Here is a 21,140-nt window from a genome sequence, read left to right as displayed (position 1 = left end):
CCTTTTAATGCGGCATTTCTCATGACTCACTTCTGGCATCCTGAATGTCAAAACGTCTTTTGTTTACCAGGGCAGAGTTTGCACAATGACAAGAAATATGTAACGCTTTCTTGAGCTGTATAATGTAAACAGTATCAGCTGTCAAGATTCCTTTGTCGATAATTTCCGTAAACACGGAATCTACCACATTATTATACATGCTAGTGCTTGTGAGAGCGTGGCACTGAGGATTGATGATCTTATTTTTGGCTTGTGATGAATGTTCTTTACGTGGCAGCTAGTCTTAGTGAATGGCTTATTAACTTGTGGCTTATGTGCAGTGGGGATGGAACCCTGACGGCCTTCAATCTGCGACAGCGAGCTATGGAGCTGCAGTCAGAGCCCTGCGAGGATGATTTTCTCTCCTTGGCCTTACTCAAGGTAGGTATATCACCTTTGTCATATGAGGTCATAAAATCTATGATTAAGTTAATATCACCGTGAAACAGCATCATGTGTACTGCGGTAGTGTAAAGACAAAAGTAGCTTTATAACAAAAGACTGTACTCATAATTGTATACTGTAGATATAGGACACATGATTCCTGTTTGTCTTCTTCTTTTTTCTTTTTTTTTTTTTGGACTTTGGACCGGTAATAATCAGGTATTATTTTCTTGCTTAAATTGCATACAAATTTTCCCGACCAGCGCTTTTTTAGGTTATTTTTCCAAGCAGAAATACTTTAATATTGTTGCTTGCTTTTGTATGTGACCTAAGGTGGTTTATCTCTGCTCTATAAATATGGAAGAAGCGATGGGGTACGTGACAAATCCGTTTGCATTTGCAAGGTCAGATTGTTTAGCTCATTCATTCTGTTGCACTCAATGCCATCTTATATACCTGGCTCCGTACAATGCGGAATCATTTTACAGCACAGTGCAGTAGACAGTTAAAATACATCACCGCATTGATGTTGACAAGGCGTCCAGTCAGTCCGCTTGCTCTTGCCCCTCCCGTCAGAAGCGCAGTTATGTAGCTTATAATATGACTTAGCTGTACCACAGATAACATGCATTAGTAAGGTCCTGAACCTGTTCTTAGCTGAAAGCACTATTTTGAGATAAGCACAAGGCGTACATTATTTTCTGCTCCCTGGCACACTGTATTTACAGCTAGAAATTGGGTAAAGTTTGGGCAAACAGAGTTTTGCCCGCAAGAGAAGAGCCCTAAATATTAACCCTTTCACTGTCAAGTGTTTCTGGCTGTGATGCACCGCTGGTGTTGGCTCAATTTCGAGGATACCAGTAATATCTAGCGCAGTTTATTTTGATTATAAGCATGATACAAATAATATAGTTGTTTGAAAATGCACATTTCAGTGCTCTCAGAATAATAGACCATCAGGGGCATAGCCAGAAGGTTGTTTCAGTGTCAGAACTTCTCCGCCCGCTCGAAATTATCTTGCTGCTCTGCATCCCCCCACTCCTTTCTGTATTTGGCTACGCCATTGGAATCCGAGCTCAGATAGTATTTAGAATCAGAAGAGCCACCACTGCATAGCCCGCAGTCGAAGGTCCCGCGCAACAGCCATTGGAAAGCAATCACGTGTATATAGGGAGCACTTTGAGTGTCCCAAACAATGCATAGAAGTGTCAAGTTCTGAGAAAAAAAAATATGTAAAGAGAATACGACGGCCTCTTTTGTTGTTCATAGTGGCGAGGCATAGGTTCATAGTGGCAGTGATAGAAGTCATGTTTCGAGAGGCAAAGGTGCACACGCCCGAACTTGACATTGCGTAGCAGACACAGCAACAGGTTAAAAATGAACTTGCAAAGCAGGGACAGACAGCAGGACAAAATTTGTACCCAAAGTCTCATGTGTGCATGGTTGCTCCATGTGAGAGAGTAGCATGCGTGGAGCGACCACGTTCGGCTGAAAAAAAAAAAAAAAAAAAAAAAAAAAAAAAAAAAAAAAACTCTGCACTCTTTACTATGTGGACTCTGACAGCACGGGGTGAAAATACGAGCTTCTTAAATATTTCTACAGATGACATGTGACAAGTCCAAGAAGTGCAGCATAGCACTTAGTTGCAAATTTTTGAAAGCACAGTAGAGAACGTATGGGTACGTCAGTGACGCTGTAGGGGCAAAACGCGAAAGCATACCGGTTTTTCAGTTACAGTAAAAGGACTGAAGTTGACTGGAAAGGCTCACTTTTCTTTTCCCCACAGCTAATTTGCTGTGCCATTGGACAGAAAATCAGGTTTTAGAAACAAGTAACCTTAAAAAAGTTAATAATCATCATGTTTTTATTTTATTTTGAACATTAGCATCCCTATAATGATTATGTGCCACTTTCTTCATCAATTGCTACTGATTTTCTTTTATATAACCAGCGCTGAAAATTGTGCAAATGCGTTTTATAAGTATCTGTGCTGGTTATCTTCAAATTTGGGGGTAGTGGCGGCTTCTTGGCAATGCACGGCCTTCCATACAGAGTCCGCTATCATCCATCGTCGTCGATGCTGGCCGAGCCGATGAGGGCTGGCCAGCCAAAAACATAGCCAAATCCACAGGAAGCATAACACGCATAAAATTGACTTTATTCTTGAAGTATGCCTTGCGTGCTACAATTGTGCCTGCAAGGTGCCGTTACAGTGTTATCAAGTGTTAAACTCAGTGCTAGGCAGAGCTTGGTTTTCTCTCAATGCAAAGTGGAGCACTTCTTTTTTACCCAGTGCCAGCAAATCATGCCTGCAAAAGTGACACAGCCGTACAAAATTTTTATATCTGCATGGTTGCTCATTTTTATTTCTGTAATCCCTAGTACCACAACAAGGAGATTATGTAATGCTAAAATATATATTTTTTTATAACTATTGTCAGTATGTTGCAATTCTCCCACACTTGGGTTTGAGCTCACTTTAGCCAAGGCTACTGCATTTGGGGCACTACTTCGTGTGAAAAACATGCACACACAAATTTCTGTAAAATGTGATAAAATCCATGTTTTTTTTCGTAGAATTGTGAAAAACAAAGTCCTAGCTATATATATTTGCTATTAAACACTCCTTCCTGTTTTGGCGAGGAATCTGATTTGGTATGAGGCAGGGATTTAGAAACGGAACTGAAGCAGTATTGCTTTCAGTTGCCCATTTAAAGTAGTGGCAGTCATCAAGTTCGTGACTTGAGTATAGAAGGCAGCAAGAGCAAGTATGTTCCTGGAATAGGGCTTTTGCCCATAGTGTCAGCAAACCTTTTTGGGAGATGCACTTTCTGTTTCTCTCATCAATATCTTGTTTGTTTGATTAGCCAGAATGACTTAGCTTCTTTAAAATCTCTGAATATACACAAAATGTTTCAGCCACAAAAGTGTAGAACATAAAAGGAAGCAGAAATTGATGTTGCAGTCAAGATGACAGTGCACAAATGCCAGGGGTAAAATAATGCTTTTTACGCTGCCTCTGATGTCAACTGGCTTGAATGCTTGAGTTGTAGCTGCTTCTTCTGGCCTGGCCTTCCGCTCCGCATCTTTGTCTGTAACCTTGTATAGAGGTATTCATCTCCCTTGTTACCCACATCCTGATATGCCACCCTTCTTTTAGTGGAAGGGTAAGTGAGGGACAACAGTGTGTGGAGCTCAACAATGTGATCTCCCATTTGAGTGTCGCAATCATAAGTCCGGCATTCTAACAAGGGCCATTTTCAAGACTGCGCTTGAAGTTTTTGGATGTCTCGCCATGTGAAAACTGCAAGCTGAGTAGCACTTGCGCTTAGGAGTGAAACCTTCACAGGCTACATTGAAGACATGGCTGAGCTGTGCAAGCCTGTCAACCCACCTATGCCAGAGCCAAATATCAAGCACATCATAAGGGGCTTCAACCTGACGCTTTCACTTTTTATGTGCTGCCGGCAAAATGCCCCACAACTGTTGCCTTAAGCTTTGATGAGTTGTGCAAGCAACACTTTTGGGCTTGTTGCCCTCCCTTTGACTGGCAAGTTCATCTCAAGCATGACCTTTGCAGTGATCTGTTGGCTTACATTAAAGACTTCATGAGGGTGGAGTTTGCCCAGCAGCCTTCGGTCCTGCCTTACATGCAACCTTCATCTTACTTTCAACTCCTAGGGTCTGGTTAACTGCTATGCAAGATGTAGCTGATGCACTTCCCACTCTGCAGCAGCTGACTTCTATGGCCCCCTATGTTGACAAGCTTCATAGGCAGCCTACCTGTGTTGCTTCACCATTGAGCTACGGTCCTACTGTCAGCCATTATGTTCGTACTTTCCGCATATGCTGCGACTGTCTCTCAACCATCAAGGTCACATGTCTTTGCATATGTTACTCCGATCTGCGCCAACATATTACCATCCTTGGTGCACTACTGACAGCCGAAAAATTCGCCCTGCCTGCAGCATTTTGGGCCATGTTGCTTACCTCTGTCACCATACTGTGTCTGTATTCACTATGCCGGCCCCTTCATGACGTACCTTTCGCTCACCATTGGTGCTGTTTCGAGGGTCCTCTCCTAACTGAACACCAGGTTGCCAGAACTTCAATCCTAGTGACTCACCTTCCCCTCGCTCCTTGTCGTATGTGGCACTATGTTCAAGCTACGTTCAAGTCTTATTTTCAAGCTGTGTTCAAGACCAGTTATGTTCAAGTCCTGATGACTGAGTCTGATTACTGCGAAAAAACTTTCATCACCCTGATGGCCTCCGTGGGCTCACCATGAACAGCTTTTTCAACACTTCTGCCGCATTTGAGCAAAAGATGGACATCTTGTGTGGTCTGAACTGGAACATTTGCTTATGCCACTCCGGCGATGTTGTTTTTTTTTTTGCCCTGATTGTCGACGCATCTCACAAACTTGCATCAGTGGCGCCCGTGTGCTGTGCGATGTCAGTGCACGTTAAAGAACCCCAGGTGGTCGAAATTTCCGGAGTCCTCCACTACGGCGTCTCTCATAGCCTGAGTCGCTTTGGGACGTTAAACCCCAAAACCAAACCAGATATTGAGTGGCCTCATAAAGCTTAGTTTCTAACTTGACCTCAAGAAATCACAGTTTAGTGCCTGTAAGCTGATGGTACTTAGGCATATCATATTTAAAGATGGCATACTGCCAGGTTCGATCAAACTTTGTGCTGTGGTTGACTTCCCTAAACCGCCTACTACTGATATACTGTGCTCTTCCTTGAGCCTATTGCTGCTTTGTCCACAATTTTTCCTGTATTGTTGAGCCCACTTTTGCTACACCCCATTGTCTTCTAGCTTCACCATTTCTCCTCCGTCATTGTGACCCCAGTGTCCCTACTGAGGTCTGCACAGATGCCTGCGGAATCGACCTTGGTGCTGCCCTTGCACAAAGCAAGCACGACATTACTGAATATAGTCATTGCATACGCAAACTGTGCTCTTGCCATAGCGAAGTCTAACTACGCCGTGATAAGAAGTTTAAAGATATGAGTTTAACATAGTTTTGTCCATGGTCGGTGCTTCAGCGTTGTTACTGATCACCATACCCTGTTCTGGTGGGCTGCACCCAAAGATTATTCGGAGCATCGTGTCCGTTGGGCCATTTGTCTTCTGGAATTTGACTTTAACACCATTTACTAGTTGAGTCATCAGCATTCCAAACCCATCTGCTTGTCATATCCGCCACTGCCATCTCTTACATCTCCTGTGAACTCTTTGCACATATCCAACCCCCCAACAGCTGCACTCACTGCCGACATGACCTTCGAATAATGCCAGGATTTCTGAATTTCTTCACTCCTCATTGTGCTCAATGTACCCTCTGTGAATGCGTTTTGCAATCTGGGGTACTACTGTGCTGTTGCAACTAGTATCACCATCTGGGTGACTGGAAGAGGCTTTGGTGATCACAAATCTTCATTCCACGGAGTAATATAAGAGAGGAGCGCTGACTCTGGCGTGCTGCAATGCATTTGGCATAGGCGCTGCGTCCGGTGCTCAGCTTCGCACTGTGCTCACTCTCACTGCTCCCCTTTCTCCGCCAACGCTGTTTTGGCTCACTTTCCTCCTCTCCCTATCCTGCTTGCAGGAAGAGCCAAATTGGCGCACTACCTCTCGACACTGCCGTGAAATGAAATGCCTCTAGGCTCGATCCAGGTGACCGTGCGAGTGTCACGTCCACAGGCGAGGAGCAGACGTAGCGGTAACTTTGCATATTGTCCGCTAGCAGAAAAACGCACAAGTGGAATCGTGATCATTGTTGCGCGTAGGCCAACTTCTACCTTTTTGAAGACAAAGCTCCAGCAGCTTTTGTCACCTGCTTGTGCTCATGAGAATGCATCGGCAGGGGCAGGGAGACGAAAAGCCACTCAATGAGGTCATCGGTATGCAGACGGCAGACTACGACACTGCAAGCCTACGACACTGCGAGTCTACGAGTCTGCATGGGAATTTGTGCATATATGAAGGAGCCAGCAGGATACGGCATTTAAGCTGTATGAAGCAAACAACAAATGCGATTGCGAGGGTTATATGCGAGCGGTGACGCAGGCAGGGGATGACACGCCAGTGCATTTCGACGATACAAACGATGAGCGCAATTGTCGAGGATATATTCCAGCGTTGACACAAGCGTCATGAAGCAGACGACAGACTCAGTGGCACACGGAACCGCCAGAGCAGAGGAGCAGCGGCAGTGTTAAATCTAAGCGCTATCTATCGGAATTGCCACAAAGCTTTCTTGGTGTAGCAGAATTTCACCCTTCCCAACAACAGAATCGGCACTCCTGCCTATCTTACTCTATGTTCCAATCTGAGCTTTGTATACATCACCATGCCGAACCTCAAAATATGCATGCTGTCTCGCTGCAAACACGCAAGTGACCTTTCCTGTAGTACTACCGTATTTACTCGCGTAATGAACCCACCTTTTTTCCAGATAAGTTGACATAAATTTGGGGGGAGGGTTCATTACGCGGGGAAAAAAAATTTAGATATTTTTTAGGTCGAAATTTCATGTCACAATGAAGATAGGAAAATCGCAATCCCAACCTTACCTTTATAGTAAAAACACGTACGCGATGAATGTGAATTAAAAATTCATTTTTATTTCCATGCTGCTGGCTGCTTATGGTCTGTCTCACTCGGGCTCGCTATCTGAATCCACGCTTCAACTCATATCGCTTGCGACTTCGTCGGCGTCATCGTCTTCCCACAGCGCGTCGTCTTCACTGCCGTCGAGGCTGTTGGAGATGCCAGTCTTTTTGAAGCTGCGGACGACCATCTCGCTGGGAATCACACTCCATGCTTCTAGAATCCATCGACAGAGCATGTCGATGGTGGGCCTTCTAATCTTACCTGCGGGAGTCAGGTCGTGGTTTCCCGCGGCCATCCACTCTGTATAGAGCCGGCGCACGTTGTCCTTAAAGGGCTTATTAATGGAAACATCAAGGGGCTGCAGCACTGATGTCAAGCCACCTGGGATGATAGCGAGGTCCTTGCGTAACTCGCTCATTCGGCAGCGGACATTTTTTTCCAGATGGCCGCGGAAGCTGTCCATAACAAGCAGCGATGGCAGGAGAAGAGCCCCGGGCCGCCGTCCCCAGACTGTTTTCAGCCAGTCGGACACCAGCTCGGCCGACATCCACCCTTTCTCCTGGGCGCGAATGTGGATACCGGCAGGAAGAGTTCCCTTTGGCAGAGTCTTTCTTTTGAAGACGACGAACGGCGGCAGCTTCCTGCCGTCCGCTGTTACAGCTAACATCACGGTGCACCGCTGCTTCTCGGCGCCCGTCGTCTTAACCTGCACACTTTTCGCACCTTTCATATCGACAGTGCTGTTTCTTGGCATGTTAAAGTTTATAGGCGTCTGGTCCGCGTTCTCGATTTGCGACAGCAGGAACTTTTTGTCCTCACGGATCCGAATGACAAAGCGGTGGAAATCACGCACTTTGTCCCCACAGTCCGCCGGCAGCCGCTGGCATAACGTAGTACGCCTTCTGAGGCACAACCCGTTCCGGCGCATGAAACGAGTCGTCCAACCACTGCTCGCCTTAAATTCACTCGCGGCAATGCCGTGACTTCTTGCAGTGGCCCGCGCGTGATTCTGTATCAGCTCGTGGGATACGGCACATCCTTCGTTGCGGAGCCTCTTCACATAGCTCAGAACTTCTTCCTCGACGCGAGGAAACTTGCCCTGCTTCGACCCGCGAAAGGCCCGGCGATCTTTCTTCGTCGCTCTGAGTTCCTCTTGTTGATTCCTCCAGTAGCGCACACGCACGGGGTCTACACTAAAATGCCGTCCAGCCGCGCGATTGCCATGCTCCAAAGCATGCTCCACGACTTTGAGCTTAAAACCGGCCGTGTAGCTAGCGCAACGCCCCATCGCACAACGCGCAGAAAATGCACAGCACGCACGAAATAATGCAAAGGTCGTAGCGAAGCACTTAAACAGCAACAAAATAGGACTGGCGAAATGGCGACCGACGCTGTCCAAGTGCGTTGTCTTTACTTCGTTCTGCCGCCGCCGCGCATGCATGGCGCTATAAGCAGAGGTTTGCTTTGCATTTAATAGATGGCACTCGGCAACCTGCATCATCATCATCATTGTAAAAAAAAAATCTAGAGAAGTTTGACAAATTGGTTCGAGAAATACAAAGAAAATAGCCGAGCGTGGTGGAAACTGCCGTCACCCCATTTCAAAGAGGACGCCCCAGTAAAGCCCTTTGCGCATCCACCAACGAATCATGCAAGGTCAATGAACGATCAACGAAAGCGTGCAGTCGACGCCCGCGTCACCCGCGTTCGCGTCGCCGGTGTTCAGCATCGTTGGCTTCAAATGAAGTTTATTTTATCACTGCGCGATCAGACAATTTTATGATCGTCGACAGTCGACAGCGCCGGCCAATTGAGCCGAGATAACGCGAACATGCTGAACACCGACCCTGCGGGCGGGTGCGCGTTATTTACGCGACGTAAAAAAAAAAATTCAATTTTCGACGACAAAAGTGGGGGGTGGGTTCATTACGCGAGTGGGTTACTATCGGCTGGATCATTGTAGCAATAGACCACCTGATTCGGTATGCTAGGATTGCAGTCGTTTCCACCACTTCTGCTCGCAGTGTCACATTTTTAATCCTTCATCACTTCATCCCTCATAATGGAATTCCTTAGGATGTCTCTGCAACTGGAAACGTGCTTTTTTTTATAAAGTTCTTCATGAGCCTCCTGTATGCATGCCGCACAGTCCATTGCACGACTACTGCTTATCATCCTCGAGGCCAACGGTCTCACTGAACGATGCCATGCATGTTTGCTCCAGCAGCTGTAATTGGGTCCTCCAGTTCATTGTGTATGCATACAACGTTGCTATTTAAGCACCTACCAGCTTTTTTCCTTGTTCTTTCTTTTCTACAACTGTGAGCTTTTCTGTCTTCTGGGTGCAACCCTACCCCTAAGAACCTGACAGCTCGGAATGGATTCCCCATTATGACGTTCCCCATTGAGCGGGTCAGTTCGGCCAGCTGGCTTGCTTGTTCACATCAGAACATCAAAGTCTCCGCAAACACAATGCCAACCAAGCCAAACCTGCTGCTGACTTTTCCACCGACTCTTTAGTCTTATTGTCTTTTCTGGCTGCATCCAAATTTTTGGCCCAGTACTTTGGCTATTACTGTGTACTGGAGCCTGTGTCACCTGCCAACTACTCCATAGAACAAGCGATTCCGACGTTGTACCCGCTGCCTTCTTTGTGGTCATTCATGTCATCCACTTAAAGCTGCATCACAACCCGTTCATTGTCTCATCACCTTGAGTTTGAGGCAGTTGTAATGAAGACAACAATGAGCTGGCATCAACAGTGATGGAGGTCCTTAAGTGGCCTCCGCTGCTGCACCGCACTTGCTTGAGTTGGGGTTTCTGGTGGCGTGGCCTTCCTCTTCGCTGAAAGTCGTATAATTGAGGTTCCACTGTAACACTTAGATCCACTCCTACACATGTGAGATAGTGCAGCATGCTTCTGTTGCCAGAAATAAAAACTAATTTCATCTGTTATGCCACTTAGGCCCAACACTGCAGCGTGGCTAACTGTTTAATACCAGACCCTAGTTATCAGTTGTGATAAAGATCACTAGTCATCTTGCCGAAAGCATTCTCTTTTTTTGGGCTCTTTTAAGGTGGTGTTCTACAGCAGGATACTCTTGACATCTTACTGTGCTAGTTAGCTTGAGCATTTTATAGTACAGTCCAAAAAATGAGGTTGGCATTTGTAAGTTATGCAGTGGATAATTCCATACAATTTTTATTCTTAGTAAATTTCAGTTAAATTTAGTAGTTGCTCGGCAGCGAAAGACACTTTTTCTGTGAAAAATTCGACTTAATAATAATAATAATAATAATAATAATAATAATAATAATAATAATAATAATAATAATAAAGCTTTATTGTCGACAATATTTACACAATATTTTTCTCCAACACCTAAGCACCTCGGTGCTTGTGGGTGGGTTGACAGAAACAGTGCATACCATGCACTGGATGGCGCAGTGTTCACAGATAAAATATCTGATTCCAAATAAATTCTACTTAGTAAAAATGAAAAAAGAAAAAAAAACAACAACTAGTACAGTATAATCTCGTTACAACAGATCCGTTTACTACGGATATTCGGATATAACATACCGATTTGCGATGTTTGGTCGGTTTTCCAATATCTTCCGTTGACTGAACTTCGCTTACTGCGGATTCGGCTACAACGGACATTCGGTTAGAACGGACGAAATTTTGAAGATAATTTGGGTCCGCACTTCATTACAGCGGACTTTTTGGCAGCAAACGCGATTTATTTTCAAATGGTCCTCGGATCGCGGCGACTGACGGCAACAGCAATGATGGCAGGTGCCATTTTGCCATCGAACAGCTGTTGCGTACCAATAAACTCCGAACGTAAATCTGTCGATGCTCAACTCGCAGCCACGGCTCACCGGGGGGTAAAAAAAAAAAAATCAGAGACCGACATTAAACATAATTGACAACCAACCCTCTGTTTTCAGCCAGACTGGCCAAGCTTGCTGCGAACGTACTTTTTCGCGATCCAGTGCTCACTCACCTTTTTATGGACCTCTGGAGCACTAGTAAACTTTTCTCAGAGCACTTTTTCGACGTACAAGGGCGATGAAAAGAAATTCAAGCTGCAGGGCATACACGCGCTCCGCTGCTTGAAATTTCGTTCGTCGCGTTTGCGACCGGGTGGTAATGAGAAGGAACGATGCTAGAATCATCCATGACGCAATGATGGACGACGAATTAGGCGTACAAGAAAGATGATAATTTGAGCAGCGGAGCTCGTAAGCGCTACGCTGTTCACAATTACTTTTATCGCATCACTGGGGCCCATCACTGGTGCAGATTGACATCGCGGCATGCGCACATAGGAGACGGCCTCGCGAGGCCAACTGCTGGAAGGAGGTTCAAGATGATAAAACAGTGTATCTGCACACCCACATGCTCCAACTTCCGAAATAACTACTCGCTAAACAGTAAACCGAACAGAGACTTTATTGAGGAGCTTTACTAACTACGCTTTGCGCCCTAGCCCGTGCTAGCCACTGCCCATGCCGCCATCTAGCCGTCCAGCGTTGTTGCATGGTTGTTGCGCAGTTCGGAAAACCAGAAACGGAGTAGATTTTTCCATAGAGCTTTTTGACGAGCTTTTAGAGATTAAATTCTGCTTTCTGGACAGAGTACAGCAAATAATTCGAATCACTATCGCAGTTATTTTATTTTAGCAGAGAGCCCATAAACAGGGTCGTTTCGTATTAGTTTCGTATCACGCAAATGTGCCGTAGACTTTTGCAGCGGTTTTTTTCCTTACCTGCCCGTGCCCACGTGTGTGACGGCTAACGCAAGGATCTACATCTATCTTGGCTAACGCGCGTGGACAGAATGTATACTGACGATTCGGTGAGCGCAGGGCCATCTAAGTCAACAAAACGGAAGCAAATATCTCTAAAAGAAAAGCTTCAAATTATCGAACAAGTTGAAAAGGGGAAGAAGCAGTCGGACGTCGCAGAGGCTTTTGGCCTATCGAAACAGACCGTCCACATGATCGTCAAGAACAAGGATGCGATCCTGACCAAGCAAGTGACCGGCGATCTGCAACCAAAGCGGTTCCGATTCCGCGAGGCTTCGTATCCGGACGTCGAAGAGTCCTTGCTGGTATGGCTACGGGACGCCCGTTCTCGAAACATACCAGTGAATGGTTTTCTGCTACGGAAACGGGTGGAACAACTAGCCGTCGTTCTAGACTACAAGGAGTTTAAATGCAGTGAAGGATGGCTAAACCGGTTCAAATCACGGCACGGAATCACCTTTAAGTGCATTTCTGGCGAGTCGGAGAGCGTTGACGACAGTGTGGTGGCGGACTGGAAAGACCATTCGCTGCCGGGTCTGCTTGAAGGCTACGCTCCGCGGGACATTTTCAACGCTGATGAAAGCGGACTTTTCTACAAGTTGAGACCGGGAAAGACGCTCGCTTTCTCTGCAGATTCGTGTCACGGAGGGAAGCAATCCAAAGAACGTGTGAGCATTCTTCTTTGCTGCAACATGGATGGGAGCGAAAAAGTAAAGCTCCTCGTCATAGGAAAATCTAAAAGGCCATTGTGCTTGCGCAAAGTGCACATTCCTGTAGACTGGGAGTCAAATAAGAGCGCCTGGATGACAAAGGACATCTTCAACAAGTGGCTGCTCAATTTTGATAGCAAGATGAGGAAAGAGAAGAGGAATGTGCTGCTGTTCCTTGATAACTGCTCGAGCCATATGCAAGTACCAGATCTGCAGGCCACCAAAGTGTTATATTTTCCTCCTGGCACAACTTCCAAAGCACAGCCAATAGACCAGGGTGTTGTTCATTCTCTGAAGGCAAGGTACCGCACTCGGCTCGCAGAGCGCCTGCTCTATGACATGCAGCAGAAGAGGGAGTCTGTGATAGACTTGAAATTTGCCGTACAGGTAATTTCAGCATTGTGGGACCAAATGGATGCAAATGTTATAAAGAATTGCTTCCGTAAAGCTGGATTTATTTTGAGCAACAATGAGCCACCAGCACCTTTAACAGAGGATCCAGACCTGCCGGACCCAGCACTATGGGCAGCTGTGCAAGAAGCATTTGGCACACAAGACTTCACAGAGTATGCGGACGTGGATGCTGAATTGATCAGCACAGAACAGCTCACAGATGACGAGATTGTTACCCAAGTCAGAAAAATGTCTGCCATTGACCTAGAGCAGGATGATGAAGAGGACGAAGGTGACACTGTCCCTAAAAAGGTTACCACCTCCGAAGCACTCGAGCACATCCAAGACCTAAAATCATACTTCGAGCAAAATGCTGCACCTGAAGAAGTAAATCGCCTTGTGCTATTGGAGGCACAAATAGTGTCAAAAGCCATTACCTACTCAGTTCAGTCAAAGTTGACTAACTTCTTTCAGAAGTGCTGAGTAATGATTAAAGCATATGTTGTCGGCAGGCATTGCTTGTAGATTCTTTTGTTTATAACAGACTCATGCGTAGTTATAGACCAAACTCTGTTGTAACAGTATTTGGATTCTACAGACTTCTCTTACAACAGACCGAAACCCTGGACACTATCGAGGTCTGTTATAATGAGATTATACTGTATGAGCATCCCCGAAACAGTCATAGATAAAACTTCACAAAGAAGAAACAGCATGAAAGTAGTGCCAGTTTTTACAGAAAATTCTGGTAAGTAATAAAGAGACTAAAACAAGAGGAAAGCAATGCACTTTTAAAGCAATCAAAGCACTTTTGGTTTTATTCTAAGCTAAAGTCAAAGTTATGGTCACTACGCAGAGTGGAAATGAAATAGAGTAAGCATCAGAGTGAGACATCATGAAAATTGCAACACTTTCCAATTATTTTGAGAAGGGAAGGGGAGAGAACACAATGCATCATGAAAGCATCTTATTTCTTATCAGGGATTTTGCTTTTTTTCTGCTGGTGGTATTGAGAAGGTCTTCGGTAAGCTTATAAACAACAGTGGCACATAATATTTTCGAATTCTTTCCCCGTAATTGGTGAACACTCGTGGCATCACAAATCTTTCTTTTGGTCTTGATGTTCTTCCATTGTTTATGGGTTCATTGAAACTTGTGTGCTTAGTAATTTGTTGTCAAAATACATAATGATAAAACTGTTAAATTCTCTGTGTCGATATCTTTGATAATATTTTCTGGCTGTCTGAGCTGTCAATCATAGGTGGTATTTCTGGAAAACTTTCATAGCAGTTTATTAACCTTTGTTTGCCAAGTAACAGAGCAGCTGCCGTAGTTTGTTAAAGCGTATCATAGAATGGTTTCGCCTAAATATTGAAACACTCTGTAATGTGTTTTCAGAGGAGCTCCCTTGCGTATATATATATATATATATATATATATATATATATATATATATATATATATATATATATCATACTTTGTTCTTTTTTTTCCTTACTACTTGATTCAGATTCCTATTGTCAAGACTCCAAGCAACTCTGTCACTGTTTTGGAGCTAGCCTCAGAGATCCGTGTGAAAAATTTTCTTCACATCATTGCAGGCTGCTTAACGACGACAACTGGGGTAGTGATAGTTGCAGATGATTCCTTTTCGTTCTTCCATCTTATGAACCTTATCTTTTAGTGAGAGTAGCCCTTTTCTCATTACATCTCTGTAATCTATCAGCACATGCCGACTTCAGCGTTCCAGGTTGTTGTGGACAGGAGGAAGATTTCTTTTCTCACAACAGGGCAGGTAATAAGCTAGCAACTTTAGCTGCTTTCATATTCTATTGCTTGCCACGACTTTTATTGGGCTTTCTCCTTCGCACAGTGTGCCATCGCAAGGAGAATAGGTGGACGTCACTGGCTTGACCTTTTTCCTCAAATCATAAAAAGTGCTGCTGGCTAGTGGGATAAAAGATTTATGGGGCAGTGACAGGTACTGCAATTTTTTTCTGCAGCATGGCCGTAGAGTGGTGGTGGGTGCGGGCGATGGCAGTGTCAACGTCTTCAACTGGGGCCGCTGGGGCAACTTGGCTGACCGACTTGTGATGGGGCGCTCTCAGGCCATTGACAGCCTGGCTGCTGTCACCGAGGATCACTTCTGCATGGGCACTGCCGACGGCCACGTTAGGTACGTTCTCATTTCTTATGAGAGTTGGTGCGGTACCGGTACTTTAATATTTCTTCCTGGCAAAGGTATTTTACTGCGGCATCTTCATTGGTTGTCATGACTTAGCGAGTTGGAATAGCTATGAAGTTACAAAAGTTTGACATATCCAGCATATTTGAAGGCTCAATAATTCTTTGTTTCATTGATTGTGCAAAAAAGCAAAACAGTTGAAGCTGGATTCCAGGCTGCACTAGTTTAGGTTGATGCTTACACTGTATAAATTCAATACAAGAAATGGTTATATTGCATTGAAAATAGGGATTTTTCTGAATGAAAAGACCAGACAGTGTTAAGATTGGTTACTCTTTCCCCTTTGTTGTGCTATCATATTTTATCGTTTCATTAAAAGCTAACATTTCAGGCATTGTTCTGATGCAAAAGTAATGGCTCAGTTTTTGCTCCTTTGCTGCTGCCACCATAGCTGCTATTTCAGAGCCACATCTTTTAACTCTTTCCCTACTGTGGCCATTGAGCATCGTCGGCCCGCTAACGATAACTTTGAACGACGATTTCGGAGCCTTCCACATTGCTTATGGACATGCTGCACTGTTCGGCATGCAGTCAGACAACTGAAATTTAGTTTAAAGTGCTCTTCCTTTTTTTTCTCAAAGGGCCATTTTTTGAAAGCGTGCCGAAGGCACATAGCGTTTTAAGTCGAAAACAAGAATGGTCAGTTCGAAAACGTACTGAATCTTGGGTTTTCACCTAGCCTGTGGTTGATTTTATTGATATTTTATGCTGGAACAATATTGTGCTGTTCAAGGTTATATATAAGGCGTAAAAAGCATGTTTATTTAGCTTTAATATCACATGTTTTACATGACATCCAATAGCTTGTGTGCTATTTTGTTTTGAGTTTCGAATCTCCGCTTTGGTGCTGATGTTTAGGTATCCGTTTCAAAATTCGCGCCACGCTGTCGTCTATTACACGTCTCTGTTGTGGCTTAATCCCGCCTTGACATGGCCTCATTTGAAGCGGGATATAGCTCAAAACATCTGCGGGGCAAGAGTGTCCTCTTATTTCTCTTTTTGCGAAAAAGTCACGTGAAAGCCATACTGTGAGCCAGGCTAGCTCTCCGAGTACGGGGCCACAAAATCAACCCCTTTTTTAGGTTTAGAGTTAGCGCACTTTTGGAGAAGCAAACAAGCTGCTTATCGAAAACTTCTTTTTCCAGCCACAAGTTATAGCACCGAAAAAAACATCAGTGCTACCGGGTTCATTATCCAGGAGCGCCGCCAATGCCTCGAATCAATGGATAACTTATTTTTGTGCAATAAGTTAATTCTACGTACCTCCTTGTGCCACATATATTTAGCAAATTTGTCATTTCAAACATGAGAACTCAACATTTGAGAGCTTGGATAAACTTATTGTTAAATTTTATTTTTCATCGCTTCAACTGCAATTACGGCATGACGGGCCGGGCCGGGGCCGGGCCCGGGCCTTAAATCTAAGCGGCAAGGTAGGGCGGGGCCGGGTCAGGTTCAGTCCCTATCCGAGTCAGGCCGGGCCAGGCTTGGGTCTGTAGCGTCGGGCCCAGGCCGGGCTCGGGCTGACAGTTTCGGCCCGTGCACACCTCTAGTTCCAATCATCGATCTCGATTTCCCATGATCGCAATGGATTTAATGCTCGTCCTTCATTTATCCGGAGCAATGCTTTGCATTGCTAATTGGAATGCACCATTGGAATTCACCATGAGATGGACTTGATGAGCATCCTTTATTGACATCTCTGTTAAGAAATCGAGTTGTGATTGTCTCAGTTGCCTTTCGATGGCAAGTTGACTCCTACCAAGTATTGAAATGGCATTGGCTTACTGTGTAGGGGCTTTTATTTTGCAGGGTGGCGAGTATTGGGCCCAACAAGTGCTTGGGTCTACTGGGTACTCACGGTCGCTTTCCAGTCGAGAGCCTGTCAACGTCTCGGGACAAGCAACTGCTGGCCAGCTGCTCGCATGACCAGCGTGTCAAGTTCTGGGACATCTCCTATGTAGACTGCCTCCGGCCGCGCAACCACGACTTCTTTGCCACTCTCGAGGAGTCATGGACTGATCAATTTGATTTCCAGTAATGTACTTACTGTTTTGGTTTGGTAATTTAGTAATGTAATTAATTACTTTTGGCAGTAATTTTGCAGCAAAAGTAATTAATTCCTCTCAAATTACTTTGACTAAAGTGCTCCTCTACTCTTTCAATAAAGAACGAAGTAGAGTGCCGCGAAAGTAGAAACGAAACGCGGCAAGCCGAACATAACGGTTTGGCAAAAGGAGACAGAATTAGCAAAACAGTGTGTCTGAGACCTCCTGTGTAGCAGGTCCACTTATGCGGTTACCCATGGCAACCATTCTCCAAGCAGCAGGATGTAAGGCATCAAGGGAATGCCGAAGGGACATATGATACAAGAAGGCAGGAATTGAAAACTAGTTGGGAGCACGGCGCAGTGGCACTGCGCTTTTGTGTCGGCCAGGGAATAGTGTTGCTTGGTTACACTCGTCACCAGAGTGCAAGGGAGGTTGGGGGTGGGAAGAGATGGGCTGAAGGGTCCATGGCGTGAGCATTACTGAGCGCAAGGTGCCGAGGTCGATACTTGGGACTACGGAAGCAATAAATAGCCTAGCTTCTTCGAGCCCTTCAAATGGAAGAGGCAGCTCCGGGCCAGCAAGACGCTGGATTCGCCGCTCCTTTCATAAACCGTTCGACCATGTTTCTGCTTTTGTTGTTTTGTTGCGGTTGTCTTATTTTTGTTATGGTAAGTGTTGTAGGATGGAGGGAAGGAATAGCTCTCTGGGACGGAATTTAGCGGAAAGACGAAAGAATGTGTGCGCTTCGCATCTAGAGAATAAGTTGCTGTTTTGCTTAAGAATTTCACTTAGTTTTTGCATGAATACAAACTAGAAAGTAATTTAAAAGTAATTGAATTACTTAGTTGAAGTAATTGTTATGTAATTTCATTACTTTTTGGGAGCAGTAATAAGTAATGTAATTTAATTACTTTTCTGCAATTTTCAGAAAAGTAATTTGTAATGCACTTTAATTCTTTTTCAAAAGTAATTTTACCATGTATGGTTGAGGCATGACATCGCAGACTGTTTGCTTTGCAAAGCAAGATGATTTAACTTAAAGGGACAAAACACTGGCCAAAATATGTCATGAGATTATTATGGCGGGAATGAAAAGATTGTGCCCCATATAGTACAGATTGAACTCTGCATTATCAAAAAAAAAAAAGAGCCTTTTCAATTTTAATTGGCCATTGAAAATTGCATAAAAACAACTGAGGCGCTATCTTGCGGAGAAACCCTATTACTTTCGCTGTACTACCCCATGTGACTACACCTTAGCAAAATATGATTTTCTTGAGTGCACACCGTTCTCTTTTCTTCTGGAGTAATTGTCATAATATTTTATATTTTGCACTCTCTCCAGTGCGTCTTTAAGGGGGGACACGGGTCTTTGGGACCAAAAAATGACCAAAAAACCGATTTTCTGAAAATGGCATTTTTGGAATCTGTGGCTATTAATCTACAAGTTCACCAATTTTCTTCTTCCAGAAGTCAGTATTTTCAGCATAATAACGAATTGAAATCATCGCGCGGGCTGAATTTGCGCAGCAGCAGACGATAAAACGGCACATTTTTCGTTGCGCGCAACTGCCGTTCCGCCGGACCGATCTCGGCCATGTTAGGCTCGTTTGAAAGAGCGCTTTCTGGGTTTCAATTTCCCGCCGCTAGCGCTTGTCTGCCCTCAATGGCCACTGAGAAAAATAACCACAAAGAAAAACGAAAACGCGGCATCTGATTCGCTGCTGAGCGCACGTGACTGCAACTGAGCCATCCGATTGGCTGATTCTATCGCACGTCGTCTGCTTGCGGCGGGCCAGCAGCCGTTGAAAGCGTCCGAGACGCCATTTTGTTCTGAGTCGAGACCGAGGCGAGACGATGCCCCTCAGTAAATTCCGCTCGCGCCACAAATTCGGCAAAAAGAAGAAGAGTGCGCGCGGCGACAACTTTCGGAACCGTCCTGCGGCACCCGAAAGCTCCGAGGATGTGCAGGAGCCAGCGGCAAGTCAAGAAGTCCCCGCGGCCGAAATAGGCCTAGCGAGCTCGGCGGCGCCTACGCCCAGCGGACGCGTCCGCCACGACACGACGATGCTGCAGCCTTCGGACTTGATTGAAAAGAAAAGAAAAGCCGAAGGAATGCTGCAGGAGCTGGGTTCAACCGCAGCGACGAAGAGGAAAGCGGATTTCATCGCCACTTCTGACGCCCGTCTTCTTGACGCGACCGGCGGTTGCCGTGCGGACGATACGACGTTCACTGTTGTGAGTTTGGAGTCGCTGAACGAACTGTTGTCTGCTGTGAAATGTAAAGTGTGTGGCGGGGATGTCCATATTTCAAAAGGAAATCGTGAATATGGTCTAGCCGTTAAACTCTCTCTCGCGTGCGTGATTTGCGGGGACATTTCATCGGCATGGAGTTCGCCGCGCGTGCAAGGCAGCCAGAAGATAAATCCGTTTGCCGTGAATATCCTTGCTGCACGCGCGATGCAAAGTACCGGACATAGGCAAACGGCGCTGAATGATGTGTTTGCGGCGATGAACATATCTCATCGTGGCCTGCACACGAAAACGTGGCAGGACTACGTAAAGAGTAAGCTGACGCCCGCAGCAACACGCGCAGCCGAAGGAGTGTTGAAAGACAGCGCCCGTTCTGTTCGGCAACTCTATAACGAGTTGAACCTTGACAACCCCGGGAACATTTCTGTCTCTTTCGATGGTTCATGGATGACCCGGGGTCATTCATCCCACATCGGTGTCGGCGCCGTAGTAGAACTTTTTACTGGACTGGTACTTGACTATGTAGTTTTCAGTAACTTTTGTGCTGGGTGTGAGCGTGGGCCCAAAGAAGGTGACCCGTCCTATGAGGCGTGGAAAGAAAGCCACTTGTGCCAAAAGAACACGGACAAAAAGTCCGGTGAAATGGAAGTTCAGGCCGGACTTGTTTTGTTCGAAAGGTCACTGGAGAAACATGGCCTTAGGTACACGACCATGCTCTCAGACGGCGATAGCCGCACATTTCTTGCATTGCAAGAATCAGCTGTGTACGGCTACATCGAAATCAGCAAAGAAGATTGCACAAACCATGTGCAGAAGCGGATGGGAACGGCCCTACGCAATGCAATTGCCAAGCATAAAGGTGATGCAAAAGAGAGCTTGAGTGGCAAAGGAAAGCTGACAGGCGACCTTGTCACCAAGTTGACATCGTATTACAGCTGGGCCCTGAAGTCCCATGCTGGAGATGTTGGGGCAATGCATAAGGCAGTGATGGCTACCTATCATCACGTAACCTCCAATGATACCGTGTCAAATCACACCCTCTGCCCGACAGGCGCAAACTCGTGGTGCCGCCAGAATGCTGCTGCAGCCAAGGGAGAGCCTGCTCCCAAGCACAGATACAGTTTGCCACCACATGTGTGCAAAGCACTTTTGCCTATTTATGAGCGTTTGGCAGACCCAAAGCTGCTGGAGCGGTGCCAGCAGGGAAAAACCCAGAACAGTAATGAAAGCTTGCACTCCCTAATATGGTCACTCGCACCAAAGGAGCGCCATGCGTCACTGTTCTCCGTTCAAGCAGCTGTTGCAGAGGCTGTTGTCCGCTTCAATGCAGGAAACCTACAAGCATGCTCAAAAATACTGAGTGAGCTAAATATGAACCCTGGCGTCCAGAATATCAGGAGGATGGCTGAGAAGGACAGGCGCCGAACAGCCGAATCAGTACGCAAGCGTGCCTCTGCGGAAAACATGCATCGGGCACTGAAAAAGCGGCATTCTAGTCAGCCCAAGCAGTCAGATTACATGCCTGGTGCATATTAGCTGTCTGCAAGTGTAAATATGCATATATCTTTTCGAAATTTTGAATAAATTGTGCCTAGTTTGTTTTTTCCCATTTTCTCAAAACTCAAAT

At 45.5% G+C, this 21,140-nt stretch overlaps 1 protein-coding gene across 1 annotated transcript in view; it reads left to right on the top strand.

Moving 5' to 3' along the window:
- The window catches only part of LOC146191295 (WD repeat-containing protein 55), a 32,171-nt gene extending 13,561 nt beyond the window's left edge, over positions 1-18,610 (top strand). The window contains exons 5-7 of the mRNA XM_084601794.1: positions 321-420; positions 14,968-15,140; positions 17,022-18,610. Coding sequence (XP_084457920.1) covers positions 321-420; positions 14,968-15,140; positions 17,022-17,250 — 502 coding nt within the window. The 3' untranslated portion in view covers positions 17,251-18,610. The remainder of the gene's footprint in view (positions 1-320; positions 421-14,967; positions 15,141-17,021) is intronic.
- Positions 18,611-21,140: the final 2,530 nt, after the last annotated feature.

The sequence above is a fragment of the Amblyomma maculatum genome, chromosome 4, assembly GCF_055883805.1.
Source record: "Amblyomma maculatum isolate TAMU_Amacu chromosome 4, ASM5588380v1, whole genome shotgun sequence".
Lineage (NCBI taxonomy): Eukaryota > Metazoa > Arthropoda > Arachnida > Ixodida > Ixodidae > Amblyomma > Amblyomma maculatum.
Note: the sequence above shows the minus strand (reverse complement) of the source record. Positions and strands in the feature narration are given on the sequence as shown.